At 42.5% G+C, this 26,611-nt stretch overlaps 1 protein-coding gene across 9 annotated transcripts in view; it reads right to left on the bottom strand.

Moving 5' to 3' along the window:
• HECTD4 (HECT domain E3 ubiquitin protein ligase 4) overlaps nucleotides 1-26,611 on the bottom strand; it is a 186,823-nt gene that overhangs the window by 89,983 nt on the left and 70,229 nt on the right. For all 9 annotated transcript variants that reach the window (XM_032876243.1, XM_032876244.1, XM_032876248.1 and 6 more), the window contains 8 exons: nucleotides 17,615-17,807; nucleotides 13,946-14,104; nucleotides 9,245-9,358; nucleotides 8,366-8,506; nucleotides 2,865-3,097; nucleotides 2,338-2,483; nucleotides 886-956; nucleotides 109-214 (listed from right to left, as the gene is read on the bottom strand). In XM_032876243.1, the coding sequence (XP_032732134.1) occupies nucleotides 109-214; nucleotides 886-956; nucleotides 2,338-2,483; nucleotides 2,865-3,097; nucleotides 8,366-8,506; nucleotides 9,245-9,358; nucleotides 13,946-14,104; nucleotides 17,615-17,807 (1,163 nt within the window). The remainder of the gene's footprint in view (nucleotides 1-108; nucleotides 215-885; nucleotides 957-2,337; nucleotides 2,484-2,864; nucleotides 3,098-8,365; nucleotides 8,507-9,244; nucleotides 9,359-13,945; nucleotides 14,105-17,614; nucleotides 17,808-26,611) is intronic.

The raw sequence follows: 26,611 nt of genomic DNA, 5'->3' as shown, positions 1-26,611 counted from the left end.
ATATCAGATATTACAGGGGACTAACATTGATCAAACACATTTAAATGCAAATTAATTACTGGGAAAAACACAGCGAAGGCGAGCAGTCAACAGCATAACTGGTGTCACCTGTAATGCTCATCCTCCTCCCCGCCAAATCGGTTGTTTTGAAGCTGTTCGGCTAAATTGGTTAGAATCACGTCCCGCAGCTGGGAGAGGCCGCTGTTTCTCTCTCCTGACATAGAATAAAGCTCCGTAAATGACCCTGGTGATTACACTTAGAAAACGGACGCTATTAAAACAAGTTTGGAAAGGAGCAGACGGTGACCACGTAGGGGCCCCAGGCACAGGTACTCACACGAACGGCAGCCGCAAGAACATCACAACCAATCAGGCTTTTTAAAACCAGTGCATCCTGATCAAAGCGTACATCATAAAGCGTGATTTCTAATTCTTTAAGTTAGTGTTGCTTATAAATGCAGAGTGTCTCTGACAGGGTGAATTTTGTTGTATTTATTTAAATACACTTGTATTTAAATAATTATACTATTATAATATTTATTAAATATCTGCATTTGTTGTATTTATTTAAAAGTTGGGGTTTGGAGGGAACAAGCTGACTTAGGAGACCCCAAGAAGTCATTATCTTTAATGTGCAAACATCTACTATCAGGCACCTTCTGCGAAGCAGTGCAGTTAGAAAAAGGTTTATAAAGCTTGAAGATACAGAGAACACAGTTTCTGCTCTCAGTCTGGTTGGAAGTGTTGGCATATGTGCAGATACATTTTAAAAAGAATACTAACAGGTACGAAGAAAAGAAATATCTATTATCTTAATAGCCAGTGGTTTCCTTAGGGACAAAAAAAGGGATGGTTGTTCAAGGAGAATTCAAGGATAATTCTCACCTTCCGTTAAGACCAGCTTCAATAAGTTATTGATTTCGGTTTCACCGGGGTACAAGATATTTAAGCCAGAGCTGAAAGGACAGAAAAGTCAAAAAAAACTTTTCAACAAATGTCCTAGAAAATCCAAACTCTAAATATTTTAATTTGTATTTACATTAAAGATGGCTGTGTGATTACATAAAACTCTGAGGGAAGTTTCATCACTAATAAAGTATTTCAACCGAAATACACTGTCACGACAGAACCCGTTCACCTCCCTGAGAAACAGGCTCTCTCTCCTCCTATCTACCAGTTACCAAAAGAAGACCATGTCTGAGGCTGGATATGGAACTAGTTAAAAGAGAACTGAGCTATAAAAAGTCAATGTAGTTGAGCCAGGTATAGAGCCAGATTGTGACCAAAAGCACATGTGAGATGTGGTATTTCTAAATCAGAGCTTTCCCAAAAAAGTCAAGATGGAAAGCAATGCAAGTAGTGTTAGAATTGTGTTTTTTTTTTTTAATGAGGTTTAACATACAATAAAGTGCATATTTTTCAAGTGTAAGTATGACAAATTTTGACATATGCAGAGACTCATGAAACCACCACAATCAAGGGAGTGAACATACCTATTACCCCCAGAAGTTTCCTCATGACACCAGGTTTAAGTTACCGCCTTAATACTTAATACAGAAAGAGACCCAAAGAATAATCGATTATGGAAGAGGAAAAAAAGTCCCCTCCCACTCTGCCCACTCCTATCATACAGTTCTTCTGGACCAAGCATTCAGTTTTCTCTTTATACTTGGTCACTAAATGATACTTGGTCACATTAAGGCTATATTCCTGGATAAGAGTTTACAGCACACTCACAAAAAAGTTAAATAATTTTTAAAAAAGATTGAATGATAATAAACAGAAAATGGCCCACAAATTCTGCCATCTTCTCTAACAAGGTTTTAAATAGAATTTAAAACGCTAACATTGCTGAGCACTTTACATCAGGCTTCACCTTATTAAAATCTCACAAATCCTTAAATTCAGTGTTATTTTTATGCCCACTTTACAGCTGAGGAAATGGAAGCCTTGAGCCAAGGTAGTACGTGGCAATGGAAAGACTAGAACCCAGGTCTCTTGGCTGCCCGAATCTGCTTCTTTGCCACCTTGCCACACACCCTCCCCAAATGACAGGAACATCCACTTGCAAACCATCCAAATATCCTCTCAATGGCTTTGCTTTTTTCTTTCCTTTCAAAATTCTAAAGGCAAGATGAGGGATGTAGTTACACACATGGCTTGGGGCCTCTGGGAGTGGGGCCACAAGCCCTCTCCAGTTAAATTATTACCTATGCACGAGGTCCTGACTGTGGGACAGGGTCAGAGACTTCTATGCCACCGAATTACAGGAAGATTACAAGGCAGCACAGGAGAAGCAGTCTGCGAAAACCAGGAAGAAAATCATTTGCCGATTACCTGATGGCAAGACACACTTCCTTCTGAATTTCAGGGCAAATTTGGTCTTTTGGTGCCATCAGCAACTGCCAAAGCAGCAGTCCAGACCGTCGAATGATGTCGCGATTCCTTTCGGTTTGTGGGCTGAAGAAAAATTTAAATACCACCTACAGAAACATAAGGAGTAGATCTAAAAATGCTAATTCTACTAGGGATAAAATTATCCCAATGAAAAAAGCACATAGTAGATATTCTTATGAACAGATATCCAGGTGGATTTTTAATCACAATCTCCTCTATTGTGTAATGTTTTAATTAGAGTAAATATTTTCTACATATTAATTGCAATGAGCCACCTACACCAGTCCTGCGTTAACCGTAATGCAACGTGTATGATTACATTTCTAATTACAGGATCAGAATGTGATTAACATATAAGACAGGAATTATTATTAAACTTTTCTTCTGGTGGAAATTAGCTGGCTGAAAACCAAACTTTGGGTTTCTTTTTCTCTGTTATCTTACTTCTGTCCAAACAGTGCATTTACCTGAAAGACAACAAGAATACAGCGTATGATACAGGTATCTCCGTTAACCATGGCCTTCTCCATAATGTCACAAATACTGCTCAGATGGTGTGCTTCAATTGGATGCTGCTTGCCCAAGACACTTGTGATTGGAAGATTGGGGTTGGTGGCAAGAAGATTGAGTTGGTGTATGCACATCGCACCAACGTGGTGCAGTAACTGGTTTATAACCTCATTTGTGGTTATAGCCTCTTCTAAAAAATGAAAAAAGAAACTCAGTGAAGAAAGATATGTCCATGGGTGGCCCCCAAGGGAACAGAACTCTGGTTTACAAAAGGCACATGCACACCAGGACAGAGTATCTTGGCTCCCATCTCTTCCACCACTTCTGGAGAATCCTTTTCCCTGCCACAGGGTGCTGGGGTGAAAATGAACACATTAGGGAATTCCCCCCCCCCTTTTTTTAAAGATCTTTTTTACTTATTTGACAGAGAGAGATCACAAGGAGGCAGAGAGGCAGGCAGAGACAGAGGGGGAAGCAGGCTCCCCACTGAGTCGAGAGCCTGATGCAGGGCTTGATCCCAGGACCCTGAGACCATGACCTGAGCCAAAGGCAGAGGCTTAACCCACTGGGCCACCCAGGCACCCCGGGAATTCCCATTTTTAAAGAGCATAAGTAACTAACCGCTGCGAGAGCCCTTTCTGTAGGCTGGACAATGGGCTAGATGCTTTACATGCATTACAACTCTGTTATAAACTTAGACTATTTTAGCCCTGTTTCGTAGTGGAGTAAATTAATGTCAGAGAGGTTAAATAACTAACCTTAGGTCACACAGTTACTAAGTGTAGAGCTGGGATTTGCATTTAGGCTGTCTCTGCTCAGAGCCCATACTGGAACCAGTCTAGTCAAATCCATCTTCTACGGCTTTTCTAATGATAGAACACCACCCCCACTGCATCCCCACCCCCAGGTCCACAAATATCTCCTCCCACAGTACCTCACCATTTTTATCTCATTTAGTCACCGCAACCTAGAGAGCCATCAGTTCAACCTTGAGGGTTCATGCGCATCCTCTTACATAATAATAAACAACCCATGGATGGTCATCGGCATTCTCGGGGAACGGAGGTGAAAATAATTTAAATAGGCAAAATGCCAAAAAAACAAAAACAAAAACAAAAAAACAACAACAACCAAACAACAAAAACCCGAAACCCGCTTTTCCCCTTAAACCAGCTGAAATGAATGACCTCAAAGGAACAAGAAAACATGTGATCTAGGAGAGGTGGGCCTAGGTGCGGGGAACCTGGGTTGCAAAAGGACTGTGGGCACTGGAAGCTATGAGGAAAGGACTCATGGAAAATCAAAGAGAAGGTAAACTCAGTCAAAAGTGAACTTTTCAGTTGTATGTTGACTGGAGGGCCAAGCTGGGTTCCACACTCTTCTGTGTCTTAAGCCCTCGCTTCTAAAAAATAGAAATCAGATTAGTACTATTCATCCTCACCAAAGACATTCTGAAAGCTAGCCTCTAGGACCTATATCCAAATAAATGAGGTCTTTGATTTTTATACCGAGTTAGATGGGAAGCCGCTGGAGGAGTCTGAGCAGAGGAGGGACAGACCTGACTACGGAGACTGCAGAAGACTGTGCAGAAACAAGCGTACGGGGCCAGAGGAGTGCAACCGTGGAGGAAGTAGGAAGGAAGACGAGGGAACCTGGCCACCGTGATCATCTGCTGAAGCCACTGACGCCGAGGTGAGAGTCGTAGCAGCACAGGTGGTGGGAAAGGGTTGGACTGGGGATAGATCTTGAGGATCGGAGCAGACAGGATTGGCTGATGTCCACTTGGATATGAGTTGTGAGAGAAAGAGAATCCTAGAGAACTCTACCTCTGTGGCTTAAGCATATGAAGGGACTGTGATCCCTATACTAGCATAGAGGGAATTCAGCAGGTATAGATTTGGAGAAGGGGGAAAACAGTTTGTTTTTGACAGGCTGAAGATGTCTAATTAGGCCTCTGAGTGAAGGTGAATATGTAGTCTAGAGATTAAGCAAGAAGCTTAGAGAGAATAATTAGGAAGGCACTAATATATCGTTGACTTTTTTCCTCTTTTTGCCTTTCTTAAAAAAGATTATGTACTTATGAGAGGGAGAGAGAGAGAAAGCATGTAGGGGAAGGAGCAGAGGGAGAAGGAAAAGCAGACACTCTGCTGAGTGCAGAGCCCAACATGGGACTCAATCTTAGGACCCAAGAGCATGACCTGAGCTGAAACCAAGAGTCAGACGTCTCACTGACTGAGCCATGCAGGCGCCCCTGCTGTTTCTTTATCCCCCAACAGCTTCATCAAGATAGAATTTAAGATAAAATTTACCCATTCTAAGTGCACAACTCAACGATTTTTAGTAAATCTGCACATATACCAAAATCAGAAATGAAAGTAGAGAAGTTACCACGGACCCTTTAAAAATTGTAAGGAAATAGTATGAGCAACTTTACATCAACAAACAGGAAAACGTAGTTGAAATGCACAAATTTCTAGAGACACACAAATTACCAAACTCAGGAATAAAAAAATCTTATAACTACACAGCCTCAAAGTATCACCTCCCTCAAAACATTAATTACTGTGGTGATTAACATATGTACACAAGTTCTCTGATGCTTGTCCTTCCAGGAGGTGGAACTTAGTTCCCTTTCCCATAAGCATGAGCATGGGCTTAATGACTGGCTTCTAGCTGGAAAGGGCAAAATAGTAACTTTGCAGTGAAGAAAGCTGACATTTAAACCAAGTGATCATTTTTTTAAAAGATTTTATTTTTATTTATTTATATTTTTAAAGATTTTATTTATTTATTTGACAGAGAGAGACACAGCAAGAGAGGGAAGACAAGCAGGGGCAGTGGGAGAGGAAGAAGCAGGCTTCTGGCTGGGCAGGGAGCCCGATGCAGGGCTTGATCCCAGGACCCTGAGATCATGACCTGAGCCAAAGGCAGACGCTTAATGACTGAGCCACCCAGGTGCCCCTAAGATCTTATTTCTAAGTAATCTCTACACCTAAGGTGGGGCTCAAACGCACAACCCCAATGCCAAGAGTTGCATGCTCCACCGACTGAGTCAGCCAGGTACCCCAAACCAAGTGATCAATTTTTTTTTTTAAGATTTTATTTATTTGACAGAAAGAGCACAAGCAGGGGGAGAGGCAGAGGGAGAGGGAGAAGCAGGCTCCCTGCAGAGCAGGAAGCCCGACGTGGGACTCGATCCCAGGACTCTAGGATCATGACCTGAGCCAAAGGCAGTGGCTTACCCAACTGAGCCACCCAGCCGCCCCCCAAGTGATCAATTTTAATAAATCATGTTGGTATCATGTACCCTGTGATAGGATGTAATGAGAAAAGCACTTCACTTCTGCGGTATTCCTCCCTAAAATCTAAAGCCTCAGTTCAAAATGAAAAAACATCAGGGGCGCCTGGCTGGCTTAGTTGGTTAAGCATCTGTCTGCCTTTGGCTCAGGTCATGATCCTGGGGTCCTGGGACTGAGCTCCGAATTGGGCTCCCTCCTCAGTGGAGGGTCTGCTTCTCCCTCTGCTCCTCCCCCTCCCTCATGCTCTCTCTTTTCCTCTCAAAATCTAAAAAAAAAAAAAAAAAAAAAAAAAAAAGAAGAGCGAGAGAGAAAACAGCAGATGAACCCAAAAGGAAGGCCATTCTACAAAATATGTGACCAGTACTCCCCAAGAGTGTTCTTTCTCGCTCTTCAAACAGGATAACTCTATCCATCTACGTCCGTGTCGCAGATCTTTTTCTCCCACCATCTCAAATCTGCTGCTGAGCTGCTCTTTGCAATCACTGACCTTTTCAAATCCAGAATTTCCAACTGGATCTTTTTTCAAAAATTTATTTGTTGAAATTCTTTTTTTTTTTTTTTTTTTTTTTTTTAGTCATAGTCCTCATACTTGTATCTTTTCAACGGGGCTTCCTTTAGATGTTTCAATACATATATAAAGGCTGCTTTAGTTTTCATCTGCTAAATCCAACATTGGAGTTTCACCTACACTGTGTAGCTACTGACTTCTGTTTGGTTTGGGTTTTTTTCAATTCTTGTTTCTACTTTGTTACTTTCTTTCATCTGTGTACTTTTTTTTTTTAAGCCTGCCTTCCTAGGAATTATCTAGTCTGAGTCAAAGGCTATGCTCAAATACCTTAAGCCAGTAAGTCTGCTCCTCTGGCTGGGTCTGTGTGTTTTGGGGTGGCACACCAAGGGTCACACGGCTTTGAACTCTGCCCTGGATTTTACTTTGTCAGACCCTCTCACATCTCCACACATATGTGCAGGCTCATGGTCAGCCAGGCCTGTGTGACCCACCTAGGCTGGACCCTCTCCAGCTTCTTCCACACAGACGGACAGGTAGCTAACCAAGGCCCTCTGTAGCTTCCTCACTACCCAGAGCTCGTGAGTAACTCTCTGGCTAGTCTTGCCGGTTCTCTGCTCACCCTAATCCCAACCATAGCCACAGGTGAGCTAAGCCACCAGTCTTCTCTGTTGGTTTGCCACTCAGACTGGTACTGCTACTGACATTGTTGCTGGGCAGGAGTCTTTTCCATGTATTGCTCTGGATCAGGTCAGCCCCCTCTGGAAGCAAAACCGATGGTTTACATGATCTGCCCCATGCTGGTGGGGTTATTGCACTGACCAAGCTTAAGGTGGGAGACAGGGGCATCCCCAGCTGAGAGTACCACAGACTTCCACTGTTTTTACCCAGAGTTCAGTGGTTTTTAAGAATATTCACTTCTCATTTTGGTGCATGCCCTTGGTTAGTTTCCAGAGGCTAGAAATAGTTGTTTTTGGTAATCATGTCCATTTTATCATTGCTTTATGGGGAGAGGATTTGCTCCTCTACACCACTATAGCTGACCTTGAAGCCAAGAAATTTTAAGTTAATAGTAACTTAATGTTAAGAAATACATACATCCTTTTTTAGAAACTTCTAATTATAAATCTGTATATAAACAGGTTATCAATGCAAAACATTAAAATGACAAACAATCCCATGGCCAGTACAAATAAAGAATCAACTTTTGCACCAAAGTTCTGGCAATTTTAGAGTGACATAACAGTTTTCTCTAAAAAAGTCCCAAATCCTCTATTTATTTACATATTTATTTATTTAATCATAAAACAATCCAGCAGGGTGCCTGCATGGCTCAGTTGGTTAAGCGTCTGCCTTCGACTCAGGTCATGATCCCAGCCAGGGTCCTGGGATGGAGCCCCACATCGGGCTCCCTGCTCAGTGGGGAGTCTGCTTCTCCCTCTGCCCCGCCCCCTGCTCATGCTTTCTCACTCAAATAAATAAATCTTAAAAAAAAAAAAATCAGGCAACAAAGATGCAGGATTCACATTCAAAGAGGGAAAGCTGTTGACACATGCTGTCGCCTGGGCTATGTTACCACTCCCTAACACTACTGAGCTCTCTCCTATTTCATGAGGGAAAAATCTGTTCCTATGAGACTACGAGGGCACCTCACCTTTGGGCTCAGTGATGATGTGGCTGACTCCAAGTCTCTGACAGACGTAATGGAAGGCCTGGTTCCCTGGATTGCACCACTGATCAATATAATCATTCGAGCACGTCCACAGCATGTTGTTCACTGTATCATAACAGGCGCCTGCGGGAAAAGCACACTTGACTCAACCGCCACGCCATCCTCTGCCCGTATACATATTTCTCCAAAGCACTGCTAAAGAATGGAATGGCGACTCTCTCTGCTGCTGACAGTCTGCATCCCGAGTCCCGCATATTTATCGGGGCAAAGCATTAGATTGGGGCTCAGCAAGAAGGCAGGACTCCATCTCTACTTTGCTTAACTCCTTCATAAGAATGGAACAGAATGGAACTCGTGGAATACACAGTTCTTAGTAACTGACTTGTGATCCTTTTAATTCCCTAAAGGATTTAAGTGGTTTAAACCAAAACCCAGGTATTAACAGGACTAATGAACATTAACACATAGTGAAAGCCTTAGTAACTGAGCCCAAGATTTAAATATGAGCTTCCCAGGAGCCAAGGCAAAGAGAAAAATCTAATATATTACATAATGTTCATTTCCTAATAGTAAGAAGCACACGAATGCCTCATGGGAAATAAACCTCTTCACAGCATGAGCTGTGAGAAGAATTTGTTACGGGCATCATCATACAACCTGAAAGACAGTATCTTCGATAGCAATTTATGCAGAGAAATGTCACCTACGGCCGTTTCTTATGTTGATCCTTAAACAGCAGCATCAAAAAAAATCCTTTCTTAAAAGGAAAAGAAATTGGCAAGATTTTTTGAGAGAAATTGCTTAAATTAAATTGAATTAAATTTAAATTGAATTTTCTAAGGAAAAGTGGGCATTTCTTACCCAATCCTGGTACAAGAGCACCACGCCCCAGTGAGCTTCCAGCAGCATCTATGAGATCGGCACGACTCGTGAACTGACCATCCGAAATATTATACACCAAGCTAGAGGCAAGGACTTTGGAAACAAATATTAAGCTGTTTAATAAGCCTTATGATGACAGTCTACTTTTCAAAGTTTAAACCTTAGGCTCTTAAGACTTTCATAAAAATCACACCTTTTTTGTCATCTATTGGTGGTAACAATGAGGAGACAGAATACAAACGTAAGACCACAAAAAAGGGGGCAACTGGTAGCTCAGTCGGTTAAGTACCCGACTTCAGTTGTGGGATCAAGCCCCGTGTCGGGCCCCACCTCTCAGCAGGGAGCTGCTTCTCTCTCTCTACCCCCCTCTGCCCTTTCCCCCCTGCCCGCTTGTGTGCTCTCTCAAATAAATAAATCTTAAACACTCACACACACATACAAACAACCCATGACAAATGTCCTACTAAATAGTGAGCCTTATTTTTCAAAATGTTTTAAAAATGGTAACTTTTTGTTGGGCGCCTGAGTGGCTCAGTCAGTTAAGCATCCGACTCTTGATTTCGGCTCAGGTCATGATCTCAGGGATGTGAGAATGAACCCTACACTGGGCTCTGCGCTCGGCGAGCAGTCTGCTTGAGATTCTCTCTCCCTCTGCCCCTCCCCCTGAGCTCACTTGGCTCTCTCAAATAAAATCTTTTAAAAAATAAAATGGCATCTTTTGCATATATTTTCAATATAGATTACCAAGAGTCATTGCAAGAGAAAACATGATCACTAACATCACTAGGTAATACCATTTATAATACTTTATATATAGTTGCGGCTCAATGAAGGTTGAGCATAGCTAACTCAAACATAACTCAAACATAGCTAGGTTGCTGTCCTTCCAAGCACGAACTCTAAAACTTGGAGACACTTTGGCCTTTTCCCTTAACACAGGATAGGGCAGTGATGTCAAGCATGGGCTCTAGGCTTCTGGGTTTGAATTCCAGGTCTACCTCTTCTGTGTGACCCAGAAAATGTACTGGAACCTCTGTTTCCTCATGTACACAGTGAAGCTAATAGAAGTACCTACCCTACATAGTTATTGTGAAGAATAAATGAATTAAAACATTTCTATAGGACCTGCACCAGCACAAACGTACTATTATTATTTCTTCCCCACTTTTTTTTTTTTAAAGATTTTTATTTATCTATTTGACAGAGAGAGATCACAAGTAGGCAGAGAGGCAGGCAGAGAGAGAGGAAGGGAAGCAGGCTCGCTGCTGAGCAGAGAGCCCGAAGCGGGACTCGATCCCAGGACCCTGAGATCATGACCTGAGCCGAAGGCAGCGGCTTAACCCACTGAGCCACCCAGGTGCCCCTCTTCCCCACTTTTAACATAAAATTCTAGCACTATCTCTCAAGTTCCTTTTTCTTATTCCCATCCCCCTTGTAATTCAGATCCTCATCATGCCTGATCCAAGCTATTATCTAAAATGTTCTTTCGGGGGGCACCTGGGTAGCTCAGTTGTTAAGCGTCTGCCTTTGGCTTAGGTCATGATCCCAGGGTCCTGGGATCAAGCTGCACATCAGGCTCCCTGATCGGCGGGGAGCCTCTTGCTCCCTCTCCCACTCCCCCTGCTTGTGTTCCCTCTCTCGCTGTGTCCCTCTCTGTCAGAGAAATAAATAAAATCTTAAAAAATAATAATAATAAAATAAAGAAAAGAAAAAGAAACTGTACTTTCAGGACACCTGGGTGGCTCAGTTGGTTAAGCCTCTGCCTTCGGCTCAGGTCATGATTCCAGGGTCCTGGGATCAAGTCCCACATCATGCTCCTTGCTCAGTGGAAGTGTGCTTCTCCCTCTGCCTCCTGCTAACCCTGCTTGTGCTCTTTCTGACAAATACATAAAACAAAATCTTTTAGGGGTGCCTGGGCGGCTCAGTGGGTTAAAGCCTCTGCCTTCGGCTCAGGTCACGATCCCAGCATCCTGGGATCGAGCCCCAAATGGGGCTCTCTGCTCCGCGGGGAGCCTGCTTCTTCCTCTCTCTCTGCCTGCCTCTCTGCCTACTTGTGATCTCTCCCTCTGTCAAATAAATAAATAAAATGTTAATAAATAATTATAATAAAGTCTTTAAAAAAAAATTGTACTTTCTTTTCTACTTTCCACTGTGCCAACCTGCACACCAACAAACTATCTTCCCAAATCTCTTTTTCATTGTGTTTGCCATGCATACATCTTTCCCCAACTTGGCCACTTTAATGCATAATACCTGCTTTTCACGACTTAAACTCGAGACCTCAGGCTGTGTCTCCTTCCTACCCCCCCTCCGCAATAACCCTTTCTCTCCGATTCTGCAGCACTTCGTCTGCCTCCCATGGTTCAGGCAGTGATACAGGATTGTATATTACCCTCCACTTGTTTCACACACACTGACAGCATTTCTCCCAACCAGACCCAGCACCACGGCTTCCACTTACTGAGTAGCCTCCACAGCGACCAATGTGAACAGGACACAGAAGAAATTTAAGCATTTATTGATTTGTTGGCCTAAAACAGAATCACTGTGTAAGGTAGAGCCTCGTGAAAAAATGGCAGTGTGAAGGCCTGCTTTAATCGAATGGGGCCAATTTCAATGGAGTGACAAATAGAGGCTAAAAAGAGCTTAATAAGACTAATGCTAAATAAACCGACAAATAACCCAATTTAAAAATGGACAAAGGATTTGAATAGATATTTCTCCAAAGGAGACATACAAATGGCCAATAAACACAAGAAGAGATGTTCAACATCATTTGTCATTAGGGAAATGCAAATCAAAACCACAATGAAATACTACTTCATACCCACTAGGATGGCTATAACTTTAAAAAGCAGAAAATAAATGTCACTGAGGATGTGGAGAAATTGGAACCCTTTTATGTTGCGGATAAGAATGTGAAATGGAGCAGCCACTTTGGAAAACAATTTGGCAGTCCCTCCAAAGGCTAAACATGTAGCTACTGTATGACCAGAATTTTATTTCTACATTTACACATAAGTGAACGCGAGCCTCCACAAAGACTTGTCCATGAATGTTCATAGCAGTATTACTCAAAAGAGCCAGAAAGCAGACACAACCCAAATGTTAACAAAATGGGGTATATCCACGCAATGGAACATAATTCAGCCATAAAAAGGAATGAAGTAATAATTCCTGCTACCAAATGGATGAACCTTAAAAACATAAAAAAAGCCAGTCACAAAAGCACATATATTATATATTCCCATAAATATGAGAAGTCCAGGGATAAACTTATACAGACAGAAGCAGATGGGTGGATGCCAAGGGTCGGGGTGAGGGGAGTAAGAAGGGGAGTGACTGCTGATGGGTATGGGTGGGAGGTTTCTTTTTGAAGTGATGGAAAATGTTCTAGAAGTAAATAGTGGTGATGGTTGCACAACTCTGCATATACTAAAACCACTGAATTGTACACTTGGAAGGTATGGATTTTATGGTAAGTTGCATCTCAGTGAAGCTAGTATTAAAAAAAGAGACTAATAGTAAATTTACATCATTTATTCAAGGGCTAAAGGGACATACTGGTTACACGAACTGTTAGAGAGAACAAGCTGTTGAGAAAAAGTCCAACCAATCTGATTCTAAAGACAAAAGAGTGTCCAGTTGTTACGCATATCTATATCTAAATCTCAAACACATGCAATGTGTTGAATGTACCTGAAGTGGCCTAAAGGCTGATATTAGACACATGATATTGTACAAACTGCTGAGGTCAAATTTGTATCATCAGGCTTACAGTATCAAATGCTTTTTTGAAAGTCTATATGCGAAATATGGTCCTTTAATGGGATAACTACAAATCATTTTGAGAGGACAGAATGTGAAAAAATTGGGAATGAAAAACAGATTTAAAAACATTTTAATTTTATGTGTCTAAATAAATTTCAAGGAAAAACACAAAGTGTTACCATATGTGAAAGGAACATTTGGGTTTTTGTTATTTCTTAGAGATACTCTCACATAACTTTACTGCATATGATCCCCAAACAATAGTGTGAGACACTACTTTTATCTTTGCAGATGGGAAAGCTGAGGCTTGGAGGGGTATACTTAATTAACATTTCTTTCTGAATTGGACCTTTTTTGCTTCACATTTTATATGTCCTAAAATGAAGGCATTTTACATACTTTATTTATTTTCAAAGATTTTATTTATTTGACAGAGAGACACACCGAGAGAGGGAACACAAGCAGGGCGAGTGGGAGAGGGTGAAGCAGGCTTCCCGCTGAGCAGGGAGCCCAATGCAGGGCTCGATTCCAGGACCCTGGGATCATGACCTGAGTGGAAGGCAGATGCTTAATGACTGAGCCACCCAGGTGCCCCTCACATACTTTATTTAATAGCTTTGGAATTCTATTCATAGTGGGTCAAGCTCTCGCTGTGTCATCAGCAAATATGGCAAGAGTATTTCCTAAAATTGTCTTGAACACACAGGATGATGGCTTTCAGAAGTGTACTACTGTATCATCTACAAAAATTATAGTTTTAATTCCCCCTAACCCATAACTATATCGATAAGTTTTGTTGTTTTCAACGAGCCACTGCAAACAACAGAGGAAGTTTAACATCATTAATAGGAGAGCCTTAAATTGCATAGAGATAAATTGGGCAAAGTGCCACAAATAAGACACACTTACTTTTTAGAGACGACAAACCACTTGTTCCCCCAAAAAGAGAACGGGTGGCAGAGCTGCCTGACCCCCCGGGGGGCGGGACCAGCATCACCAAGTATGTACCACAGGTATAGATAGGCGTTTTCCGAAGCATTTTCAGAGGCAGGCCACAGCTAGTATTTGCTGGGAAAAGGAATGGAAACAGCGATAAGTGTTTGACACCAGATTAATTTGATTGCCAAAACAGATTACAGTATGATGAAGGGGCCCCATATCCAAACAAGAATATGCCCAGATTTGGAAACTACAGCAACAAGTGGTAATCTAAGGAAAAATAATGATCTTCTGGCCCAGTCTCCTGGCCCTAAGCCCCCTATTTCATGAGCTGAACACTTTTTTTTTTTTTTTTAAGATTTTATTTATTTATTTGACAGAGAGAGATAGCACAAGTAGGTGGAGAGGCAGGCAGAGAGACTGAAGGGGAAGCAGGCTCCCCACTGAGCAGAGAGCCTGATGCTGGGCTCGATCCCAGGACACTGGGATCATGACCTGAGCCAAAGACAGAGGCTTTAACCCACTGAGCCACACAGGCGCCCCGAGCTGAACATTTCTAAAAGGTGTTCCCAATACCCAATATGCCTTTATGTCTCAAAATTTCGCTCAAAAGAATGAATCCTCGCATGGACTAGATCTCAGAATGAAAGAAGAATCCTGCTGTTTGTGCTTCCCAGAAACTGCACTCCAACAGACATCTTTTCATTTTATACAGAACAAATTCTTAACAGGTTTGGCTTATTACGTTCATTACAAACAGCTCTGAACATGAAATCAGCCTTAAATTTCAATCTATAACTAATTAATAAGAATAAAACCTTTCACAGTATCTACACAGGATAATTTTACATCTGCATGATTTATGAACCCCTTACATATGTTATATATTTATAACATATATAATTTATATTAAATATATAACATATATATTTAGGGTCAGTGACAAACTAAGTTATGATTTCTAACCAAGAGCTATAAAATGCACGCTAATCTCTCTTTGTCACTGGCAGATCTGAAAATACATATTTAAGGATTTCCTACCTATTACTCTAGTGAGGACTGATAATGGCAACAGAAAGTCAATTGGAATGCTTTACCTAAGAAGCTGTCAGGGTATAAAACAGAATCGCCCAGATAGACGTAAAATTGCCTTTAGATGGTTTAGGTTAGAAAAATGAGAAAAGCGAACCCTAATCTGTCGGATACTTGTTTTGAACACCTGTGCTTCTAAACAGCTCCACTTAAAACTCCAAATCCTCAACAAGTATATTCTTCATTCAGGGGCATACATTACCCCATAGGTAGGAAACCCAAAAGGGGCAATGATTGGGAAATTAGCAACTTTGTGAGCATAACATTTTTACCAGGATGTTTTAATAGACGTCATATTAACATGGTAACAGGTATTAGTTTATCCCAGAACAAAACATCCTAGACCCTTTGAATGCTGAGCTGTCAAAAGTCACTTCGTCTAACAACTGGTGAATTTTTATGCAGCAACATCATGTCACTGACTGTGCAGAGAATGAATATAAAAGTATGAGCTCACATGTTTTGAATACAATATCAGTTTTCACAGTTTTCTAAATATACCCTTGCCTTCTGAGTTCTCTGTCTGATTTCGCCCATATTTCCTTCCCTAACAAAGATTCCTTTAGTACTTCTATTGTTCAGGGTAGGATTCAGTTTTCTCCCAAGGGAAAAACCCAGAACAAGCCCTCGGCTTGTCAGGAAGCTGTTTATTTTGGTAAAAGGACCATTCTCTACAAAGTATTTCTACCATTCAAATTATCCATAGACCCAAGTTATGACAATTATTAATAATTTCCTCACTTACATTTGATATAATAGAGACCCATGAAAATAAAATTCTATCCTTAAGTTCTAATATGAACCAGTAAGTACTTAATTTGATAGCCTCATAATGAATTAATCAAATATTTTCTCTTCCCAACATTTCAGTATGTGAAAGGATTAAAGCATAAAATTGCATTAAATTCATTAAACATTAATTCAGATGAATTTTTCTATATATGGTATATTTTCTAGCCTTATCTTTTACTACAGTCCATGATTTGTTATAGAGTCACATAGTTGGTATAATTTGCAAATTCATCAAGAAGAATGGTTCTTGGGGCGCCTGGGTGATTCAGAGGGTTAGGGCCTCTGCCTTCGGCTCGGGTCATGATCCCAGGGTCCTGGGATCAAGCCCTGCATTGGGCTCTCTGCTTAGCAGGGAGCCTGCTTCCTCCTCTCCCTCTGCCTGACTCTCTGCCTACTTGTGATCTCTGTCTGTCAAATAAATAAATAAAATCTTAAAAAAAAAAAAAAAAAGAAGAAGAATGGTTCTTAACCTTGTTTTGGCCATATAGATGGCCTTGAAAGTCTGGTGAAAATCAGGATGGATACACTTAAGATGTAGAAAGCTTTGGGCAGTGTGTTCATGAGCCTCCTAAGGCTTATCTCAGTTGAGAACTCTTGCTTTTGAAGTACAGAACAGTATGCTTCGTAGGTTTTTTTTTTTTTAATAAAAAAAAAAGGGGAAAATAAGAACACATAAGTTTGTCTTTAATTGTTATTTGCATAAAGAAATTCTGTAAGGTTAAATAAAAACTAAAAAATACAGTTACCTACAGGAGGCAGTGCAGGGGCAAAAATGTATAACATGCCGAGATGTGAGACTAAGATTTCTTTGTACATACCTTTCTATATTGCTTCTACTTTCAAATTCTATAAACGCATTATCTATTTAAAATATTAAAGTGCAAATACTACGTGATAAATTCTACAAAAAGCAACCTCCGTTGTGGAAGGTTTGCCTCTTATTTGCTTGGCCAAGATTGTATTTAGTGAAGACAATGCTAAACATGAATTTTTTTACATTTATGAAGTATATGCAACATGAAATCAATTTACATTAATGATAAGGTATTTACAGTTAAAGACAGGGCTGTTTTGAATTATTATAGATTCATGCCAATTCATGTCTATAGCCAACATATAATGGTTTGGAATTTAAAAAAAAAAAAAGGATGGCCTGGAAATAAAAAGGCGAAGTACATAAAGGCAAGTGCTTTATATGGCACACCATGAGCACTTAATAAAATGTGCTGTCCAAGGGACGCCTGCCTGGCTCAGTCAGAGGAGCATGCGTTCTTGGTCTTGAAGTTGTGAGTTCAAGCCCCACACTGGGAGTAGAGATTACTAAAAATAAGTACACTTTAAAAAAAAAAAAGAAAAAAGTACTGCCCGAATTCCAGAGGCAGCTCTCACTAACCACAAGCTGAATGTATCAAGCCATGAACAGGCTTGATACTCTGTACAGTACCATGGTGCAGACCTGTCATCACGTGTTTGCCCAAACCCACAGAATCTGCACCACCAAGGGTATACTCTGGACTTCAGGTGATCATGTCAAGTCAATACAGGTTCACCAACTGCAACAAATATACCACCTCTAGGTAAGGGGGAGGACTGCGCATGTGTGGGGTCAGGAGGTTTATGGGAAATTTCTCTACCTTCCTCTCAGTTTTGCTATGGACCTAAAACTGCTCTAGAAAATGAAGTCTTAAAAGATATATATGTAGCTGAGTGGAGCTACACAAGGTAAACAGATACAGTGAGCAAAGGTCAGCGTACCTGCTTGGTCTTCTTTCAGTGTGTTGGAGATGGTGGAGCCAGTAAGGGCAGCCAGCGTTGCGGACGGGGACGCTCTGTAGCGTGAAAGTCTGCTCAGAAGCATCTCATTAATGCTTTTTGCAGATTCGCCCTCTTTTCTCATCAGAATTGTGCGTTCCTGAAGTGGGTTGGCTACAAATACACCATTTTCAACCTAGTGGTTAAAGAAAAAGAGGTCATCCTTCAGTGATACTGGTTTCTACCAAGTCAGCAGATTTCTACTCAAAAATGGTATCATTGTGATCTGGTTGCTCAAAAGCTTTTCCAAAAACTGCCCCTGAGTAGATGTACACCTCAAAACTTAAGTGTTCTATAGAAACTACTGAGAACAGGGATGCCTGGGTGGCTCAGTGGGTTAGGGCCTCTGCCTTTGGCTCAGGTGGTGATTCCAGGGTCCTGGGATCGAGCCCCGCACTGGGCTCTCTGCTCAGTGGGGACTCTGCCTCCGCCCCCTTTTTCTGCCTGCCTCTCTGCCTACTTGTGATCTCTGTCAAATAAATAAATAAAATCTTAAAAAAACAAAACAAAACAAAACTACTGAGAACAGGGGCACCTGGGCAGCAGGCGCAGTGGGTTAATTAAGCCTCTGCCTTTGGCTAAGATCATGATCCCAGGGTCCTGGGATTCAGCCCCACATCAGGCTCTCTGCTCAGTGGGGAGCCTGCTTCCCCCTCTCTCTCTGCCTGCCTCTCTGCCTCCTTGTGATCTTTGTCAAATAAATAAATAAAATCTTTAAAGAAACAAACAACTGAGAACAAAAGAAAGGCAAGGTAAGTTTGAGCTTTCATTTTTCCTAACAGCATAGATTCTAAAAGCAGTGAGCCACGTTTTATTTTTTTTTAATTTTAAATTTTTTTTTTAGTGAGCCAAGTTTAAGAGGTTCTGCAAAAGGCAGTTGATTAAAATTCCCTATATTGAATTCCACAGGCAGCTCTCCCTAATTACAAGCTTCTGACAGGTACAAGTAAGATGAGAGAAAAACAAATCAATCCATTTCTGATTTACTATTAAGTACAACTAGGAAGATAATGTCTTCTTGAAATATAATTAGTGGCTAAAATCCAAATTCTGTACTGACAGCAGTTGACATCAGTCCCAGCTGCTTGGGCGCTGGCGCAGCCATCCGGGAGAAAGGCAGACTTTGTCTGCTACGAATACATGCCAGCAACAGCTGGACCCTTGCTGCGGCTCAGCAGTTCTTCCTTCAACGCTTGATTCGCCAACACAATCTCTGCAGTGGGGATTCCAAAATTCCTTCAATTTCAAGCTTGACTTTCAGCAGAGCACCTAGCTGGCTTTCCTGCTGAAAAGATCCAGACCACTTCCTGGAGGCTGCTCCCACCCATCTCTCTTCCAACTCAAGTATCTGTACCCAGCCTCATTTATCCTTCTTTTCCTCTGAATTCAGAGGAAGAAGTGCGTTCGCCTCCTGCAGTTTAAGGTTAACTCTTCCGCTGCTGCCTCCTAACTGCTCCCTTAATTAACTCCCTTCTGCCCTGTTATCGTCAGTCTCCCTTATGTCTTCCTTCTTGCTGGTTTCAAGTATACACAGACCTTAAACAAGACCTTGGTGGCCCACTCAAGCACCCTCCCTTTTCTCCACTTCCATTCACTGGTGAACATCTCAAATTACATCTCATGCTTCTGCATCTCCCTGTCCCCTTCTAGACCCAAGCTCCTGGATCTGGCAGGAGCCCCAGAGACTGATGCCACTAACAAAGGCAAATGGGACCGGCCTGCTGCTCTGGGCTAGAGAGACAAGAGGGGATGCGAGGGCAGAGAGGCAAGGCTTAACAGAAGCAAATAAAAAGCAAAGGAGTCCAAAGTGAAAGGTTGGTAACAGAGAAGAAGAAAAAGCAAGCAAATTCAGAAGCACAGCCAGGAAAGGTCCCAGAGAGGGCTGCACAGAGTTGGGGAGACCTTTAGGACACATTCATAAGCGATGAGAGAAAGGATTTCTTGGAGAGTCCAAAAATTCTACTTCTATTTCCTTGCCCCTTCTTCTTCCCCTTTAGAGGGCTTAACTCCACCTCCTCCAACAAGTGGACATGCGTGATGGTCTACGTATAACCTGAAACTAAAACCTTCTACCTCTTCCTTATCTTCCATGTGGGCTCTACTATGTTGGCCAGGCTTCTTGGGGCTCTCTTTCCACAGTTTTGGTAGAACACAATCCTGGTTTGGGTCTTTTTAATATGAACACTGACCTCTGTTTAAGGTACTCTGTTAGTGAGCTGAACTAACACAGTCCCTGCCCTCCTTGCTCTCTTATTTTTTGGTTCCACAGTCTCCACTTGCTTACACAGAAGCCTGCCTGGGATAAGACTCAGCCTCTGGTGTCTAAGACCTCTGCCTGGAACGATCTGTCCCCAGGTCTTCCTGTGGCTGGCTCTTTCCACTCATTCAGGTCTCAGGCAGAATATCACCTCCTCAAAGAGACCTTCCGGACTACCAATCCAAAGGAGAGTCTCCTCCACCCTTTCCCAGGCCAGAGCCCATCATCCTGTCCTGTTACCCACACAGAGCTTGCGGCTCTCTGAAGTTATCTTACTCATTCATTCATTTATTGTTTGCTCTACCTCCCCCATCCCGACGAAATGCCGGCTCCCCAAAAAACAGGGATTCTGCCTGCATCGTTCACCAAAAACATCTTCAGCTCTCAAGGGACAGCAGTAAATACTTGATGCCTGACTGAATAAACAAACCAGAGTCCTCACTTGAATCCAATCCCACCTCTTTGTGGTGTGACTCCCACGTTCCTATAAACAGACGAGTCCTTGCTACTGAGATCCAGTCCCACCCTCTCTGACTGCCTCCCATTCCCTGGCATTTCCTCTCAAATAGCCTACTGTCGCCTAAAATGTAACACAGCCACATCGTTCTCCCCCACCCTCCGGCTAGAGCAACCTTTACCAAGCAGAGCTCTATTTATGTCCCACAACTCTAAGAAGAACCCTTCAAAGGCATCCAAGATAAAAATTAATCACTCTAAGCTTGGCATTCAAAAGCATTACCCAATCCGCCCCATGAGAAAAATCAATGGAGACCTTCAAAAAAAAAAACCGATGCTATTGTGTTCAAGCACTTTGAAAATACCGAGCAGCTGGTAGAGCACCTGGGGCAGCAAAGAGGGCTGCAGTTTGGTGCACAGAGTGGTAAATCTGGGAACCTCTACTTGGCAGAGAAGCTCTTCAGGATTGCAAAGCTACCGATCTAGAAAGGAGAGAAAGAGCCCAAGAGGAGTCAGCAGCAGTGAGTTTGTAGTGCCTAGAAGCTTCCTTCCTGGAAGCCTCCCGGCAGAGGCCACCATCCTCCTAAGCCTGAGGACCGAACCTGCCTCTTATGTGGCCTCCCATCTCCACCTGGACACCCTCATGCTCTCCTCTCTGCACACCAGCCAATGATCATTCACCAACGTAAACGAAAGCACGGCCTTCTGGTCTCAGAACCCTGCAGTAGCCTCCCAACACACTTAAAATAAAACCCAAACTACTGCGAAGGCCCATATGGTCCATCCTCCACGGACTTCCCTGCCCCGCCTGCTTCTGTTCGCCCTTCCTCACCACGCTCTAGGCCACGCTGGCCTTCTGTCACATTTCCAAAGTGCCACGCTTCCTCCCAACTCCAGGCCTTGTGACTTGCTGTTCCCCCTTCCTGGATTCAACAACTATTCCAGTTTGCTCAGGCCTGTCCTGGTTTTAGCGCCAAGAGTCCCATGACCGGAGAAATCTCAGCCCCAGGCAAACCGGGATGCTTGGTCACCCTATCCATCAGGAGGGGTGGTGCTTATCATTCAGGTCTCAGCTCCAGTGTCCTTCCTTAGAAAGACCGGATCTGCCAGGTGAACTAGAGTTGCTCCCCATCTCCCCCCCAGTCACTGTCACCTCACCCTGTTTTATTTTCTCACCTCTTATTTATCACTAGCTGAAACGGTTTTGTTGTTTCTTACTATCTCCTCACCCTCCTGTGAGCTCCTTTAAAACAAAGGCCTGTTACCCTGCTACCCAGACAAAGCATAGTAGTAGGTACTAGATGAATACCGATGAATGAAGGGCAGCTCAGTCATCCAGATCATAATTTAAAGGAAATAATAAACCTGTGGGGAAAAGGGAAGGGACCTAGAGTGCCCATTACTATGCTGACCATATGTTTAGGAAGGGATATAAAGAGGACAAAATAGCAATAAAATGGTCACTGAATCTCTCTGAAGAACAGTGGTTTATGGAGAGTGTGTACATGTGGGGCAGGAAGACCTCAGCACAAAAGAGAAGATGTAAAAAATGTGCTCCAAAAAGGTAAGAAAGGAGTTATAGAAGATTCTGTTATTCTGTAGTCTTAAGGGCCAGAGTCTAAGTGTCTTAGAACTGCAAAAGCTGGTGGCTCCAAGTGGCAGGCTAGGACACTGGTGGCCCCAGGGAATGATGCAACCTGGAGTCATGCCCTCATTTAGTTTCCTGCACACTGACTCTGGCCTTGGCCACCAGAAAGCATGATGCAAGCAGAGGCTTAAGGCGCACTTGTGCTCTTGAAAAGCCGGAGAATGGGAGGCGGTCTTGACCATTATAGCCCCAGTCAAGCTCCAAGCTGAATAAAGCCGCAGGGGTGACCTCAGCTTCCCCACACAGAGAAGGACCACGACCCAACTGCGCCCCACCAACCTCTAAATCATTACTGCTAGCAGTCAATTTTGAGCTTGTTTGTTGAGCAGTTAATTGAAATACCCCCAAAATCAGAGATTGTTCCATATTAATAATTTGTTAGATAGAACATTCTCTATATTCCCTTTTTTACGTTGTTCTAATTATATTCCTATAGTCCACCTTATGTCATGATTACTTATCTACTCCATTCTGAGCGAATCAGAACTCATTTTGAGAGACCAGCACAGCCAGTGACATTCTGCTCTGATTACCTATGCATTTTAGCCAGCCCTCAATCTTTTAGTTTTCCCTCGAGGCTAAATACCAGTACACCTATTTTGGAGATCAGACTTATGATTTTTCATAAGAAATGACAACGGAAAAAGCTGGTGATATTTGAGGTGCCCAAAATAGGTTTTTAGTTATTTAATTTCTGGGAGCACCTGGGTGGCTCAGTTGGTCAAGTGCCCAACTCCTGATTTCAGCTCAGGTCTTGTAGGGTCATGAGATCAAACTCTGTGTGGGGCTCTATGCTGGGCATGGACTCTGCTTAATAGTCTCTCTCTCTCTCTCTCTCTCTCTCCCCCTCTCCCCTCATCCTGCACTCACGTTTGCACCTTCTCAAAAAAATACAGATTTGTCTCCTGATTATAAAATTAAAAATGGTCTCTTCTATAGCTGTTTAGTCGCTTTACGAATCTTTAAATCTTGCTTTATTCTTGACCCAAAAGTTGCCATGAACCATTAAAACCAGAGCCTGCTCAAAACTCTCTAAGAGCTCCTCATGTCCCCTCTAATAAAATCCAAATACCTTACAAGGCCCTACATGAAATGGTCCCAGCTATCTATCTGACCTTACCCATCACCACCCTCTCACTACTCACTTGCATGAGGTACAGAAATGTGTATAACATGTGACTCTTGATCTCAGGGTTGTGAGTTCAAGCCCCACACTGGGCATAAGATTTATTTAAAAAAAAATTTTTTTTTTTTTTAAAAGGAGGGGGTGGCACCTGGCTGGCTCAGTTGGTAGGGCATGCAACTTTTGATTTCGGGGTTTTGAGTTCAAACCCCACGCTGGCATAGAGCTTACTTAAAAAAAAAAAAAAAAAAAAAAGTATAACAAATTAGCATGTGTGTAAAGACAGAAAAGGAAAAAATATGCAGATGTATTTGTACATGCTCATATTAGGAAGAATACAGAAAAACGTGTTAACATTATTTGCCTCTAGGGAGGGAAGAAAATGAATTAGAAGGCAGGTAGGTGGGAGACTTTTGTGTCATTTGAATTTTTAGAACTATATAAATAGACTATTTTTAAAAGTATTCAAAACAAGGTAACCATCACTAAATTTGGAGAGAAATTTATCAGCACTCCCAAGTTTCTGGGTGAAATCATAATTCATAGTAAACCTAATTCTTTCCAATAATTACCATTAGCCACATCTAAGCAGCAAATATTTATACTATTTAGAAACCAAAATTTCCATGAATCAGAAAAATAAAGAATTTTAGTCTTCAGCCTTTTCAAAAACGAAACCCTGCCATTTGTGACTACATGGATGGGCCTTGACAGTATTATACTAAGTGAATAAATCTGGCTGAGAAAGACTGTATGATCTCCCTTTGGAAGACAAAAAAAGGTCAAACTCACAGAAACAGAAAAAAATGTGGTTGCCAGAGGCTGTGGGGTGAGAGAGATGGGAGATGTTGGTCTAAGAGTACAAACTCTCAGAAAATGAGTAAGTTCTGGGGATCTAATGTACAGCATGGTGACTGTAGCCAATCACAAAGTATACTTAGAAGTTATTAAGAGCATATCTTAAATGGTACCATACACGCACATAAATGTGGTAGACACACGACGTGATAGATATTAACTTGAAACCAGTAATCATTTCACAATATACACATATGGCACATCATCACCTTAAAAGTTTATTTTTTGTCAGTAATACCTCAATAAATGGGGGTGGCGTTGAATAAGCTTTTTTGGTTTGGTTTGGCCAAGACAGTTCATCAGAGGGCTATGGCTATGTCAATTTTGAAGATGACTTTATTATCTGTTTAATAACTTAAAATTTTAAAAACAAAGTTAAAAATACTTCAACAATCCCCACAGTCTACTCTATTACCTCCGGCTTCTTTCTCTTTTCTTCATGATAAACCTCTGGAGAGAATTAGCTGTTCTTCTCATCTTACCCTCTTCACCACAATCGACGACTACCTGCCTTTACCCCTCCGAGTCCCCACAACTGCTCTTGCTGAGGCTACTACCCATGGCCTCCATATTCTCCAAATAACGACCTCTTTCAACTTCAATGTTGACTTCTCAACACAATTCAATGCTATTAACCAAGTTCTTCTTTTTATAAAAATTTACTTGAGGGTGCTTGGCTGGCCCAGTTGGTGGAACATGCGATTTTTTTTTTTTTTTTTAAGATTTTATTTGTCAGAGAGAGAGAGAGTGAGCACAAGGCAGAGAGAATGGCAGGCAGAGGCAGAGGGAGAAGCAGGCTCCCTGATGAACAAGGAGCCCGATGTGAGACTCGAACCCAGGACGCTGGGATCATGACCTGAGCCGAAGGCAGCCGCTTAACCAACTGAGCCACCCAGGTGTCCCAGAGCATGCGATTCTTGATCTTGGGGTCAGGGGTCTGAGCCCCACACTGACATAAAGATTACTAAAAATTCACTTAAAATTTTTAAGCCCATTTTTAAACTTTTAAAACAAAAAGATGATGGAAACAAGCCTTGCTAGAGGTAACCCTTTTTTATTTTTTTTTTTTTAAGAATTTTTAGAGAGAGAGAGCATCAGCAGAGAAAGGGGCAGTGGGAGAGGGAGAAGGAGAGGGACAGGCAGACTCCCCACTGAGTGGGAATCCCAACATATGACTCAAACCCAGGACCACAACCCAAGGGGAAGTCAAATACTTAACCAATTGAGCTACCCAGGTGCCCTGAGGCAACCAACTTCTGAAGCTTCCATTCATCCAACGAATATTTTGTAAACACCTACTGTGTGCCAAGCATTGTTCCAGGTGCTGGGGACACAGCAGTCAACAAGAGATCCAAATCACTGCCTACCTGGGGCCGACATTCTAGGCCAAGGAGATAGTCAACAGACAAGTAAATAAATGGATAGTAATGAGTCATAAAGAAAAACAAAGCAGGGTAAAAGGGATAAGAAAGGATAGGATTTAATTTCATATAAAATATTTTACTTAGAGAGATCGGCTCACTCATGAGTGAGAGTGTCAGGGGCGGGGGCGGGGAGGCAGAGGGAGAGGGAATCTCAAGCAGACTCCGCACTCTGCGTGCAGGGTCCAGCATGGGGCTTGAGCCCATGACCCAGAGATCATGACCTGAGCTGAAATCATGAGTCAGTCACTTAACCAACTGAGCCACCCAGGTGCCTCCACATATAAAATGTTTTCTATAGAATGGTTAAGGAAGGTCTTTTTAATAAGGTGCTTATTGGAGCAGAGATCTAAAACGTGAAAACAAGCCTCATGGTTATCTGTGAGAGGAAAGCACGACAGCCCCGAGGTGGGAGTGCACTTGGTGTGTTTGAGGGTGAGCAAGGAGGCCGGCTGTGGCTAGAGCAGTGTGAGAGACGGAGGGCTTTAGGTGCAGACAATAGCGGGTGAAGGGGGGCCCACTTGGAGGTTGAGCAGACAGCATTTGCTGACTGTAGATGGGAGTTCGGGAGGGAAAAGAGGATTCAAGTGTAACACTAAAGGTCTCTGGCCAGCGGTGGAAGGACACAGACACCATCAACTGAGAAGGGAAAGCCAGGAAGAGAAGCTCTGGGGTAAAATCAGGAGTATGGCTGGGAGCATATTTAGCTTGCAGTGATGATCAGACTTCCAACTGGAAAAGTCTCCTACCCTGTGCATATAAATATCACACCCACATCGGTATGCAGCCAGAGCTCTGGGGACAGGTTCTAGCTGAGCAGATTTGAGCACCGTCAGTACACGGAGGTACACCCATTGAAGCTCCATGACAGTAGGAGACCAGCCAGAGGGTAAGAGCAGACAGCGATGGAAGGCTTCCTGGAAACAGGTCCCGAAGCACATAATTGTTGAGAGGTAGGGAAGACGGGGCTGAGCAGGAACAACCAGTAGCAGGAAAGTCCTAGGAGAGGTCCCACAAGCCAAGTGAAATGGAATGGAATGGGGGAGTGATAAACCACATTAAATACTGCTAAAAGGTCAAGTAAAAAGACAAGGAAGTTGACCTTGAACTCGGTAAGGTCCAAGTCCCTGGCAAATGTGGAAGAGCTAGCTGTTCTGGTGGTGAGGGATGAGGATAC

Source organism: Lontra canadensis, unplaced genomic scaffold (genome assembly GCF_010015895.1).
Source record: "Lontra canadensis isolate GAN:19392208 unplaced genomic scaffold, GSC_riverotter_1.0 scaffold58, whole genome shotgun sequence".
In the NCBI taxonomy this organism is placed as follows: domain Eukaryota; kingdom Metazoa; phylum Chordata; class Mammalia; order Carnivora; family Mustelidae; genus Lontra; species Lontra canadensis.
Note: the sequence above shows the minus strand (reverse complement) of the source record. Positions and strands in the feature narration are given on the sequence as shown.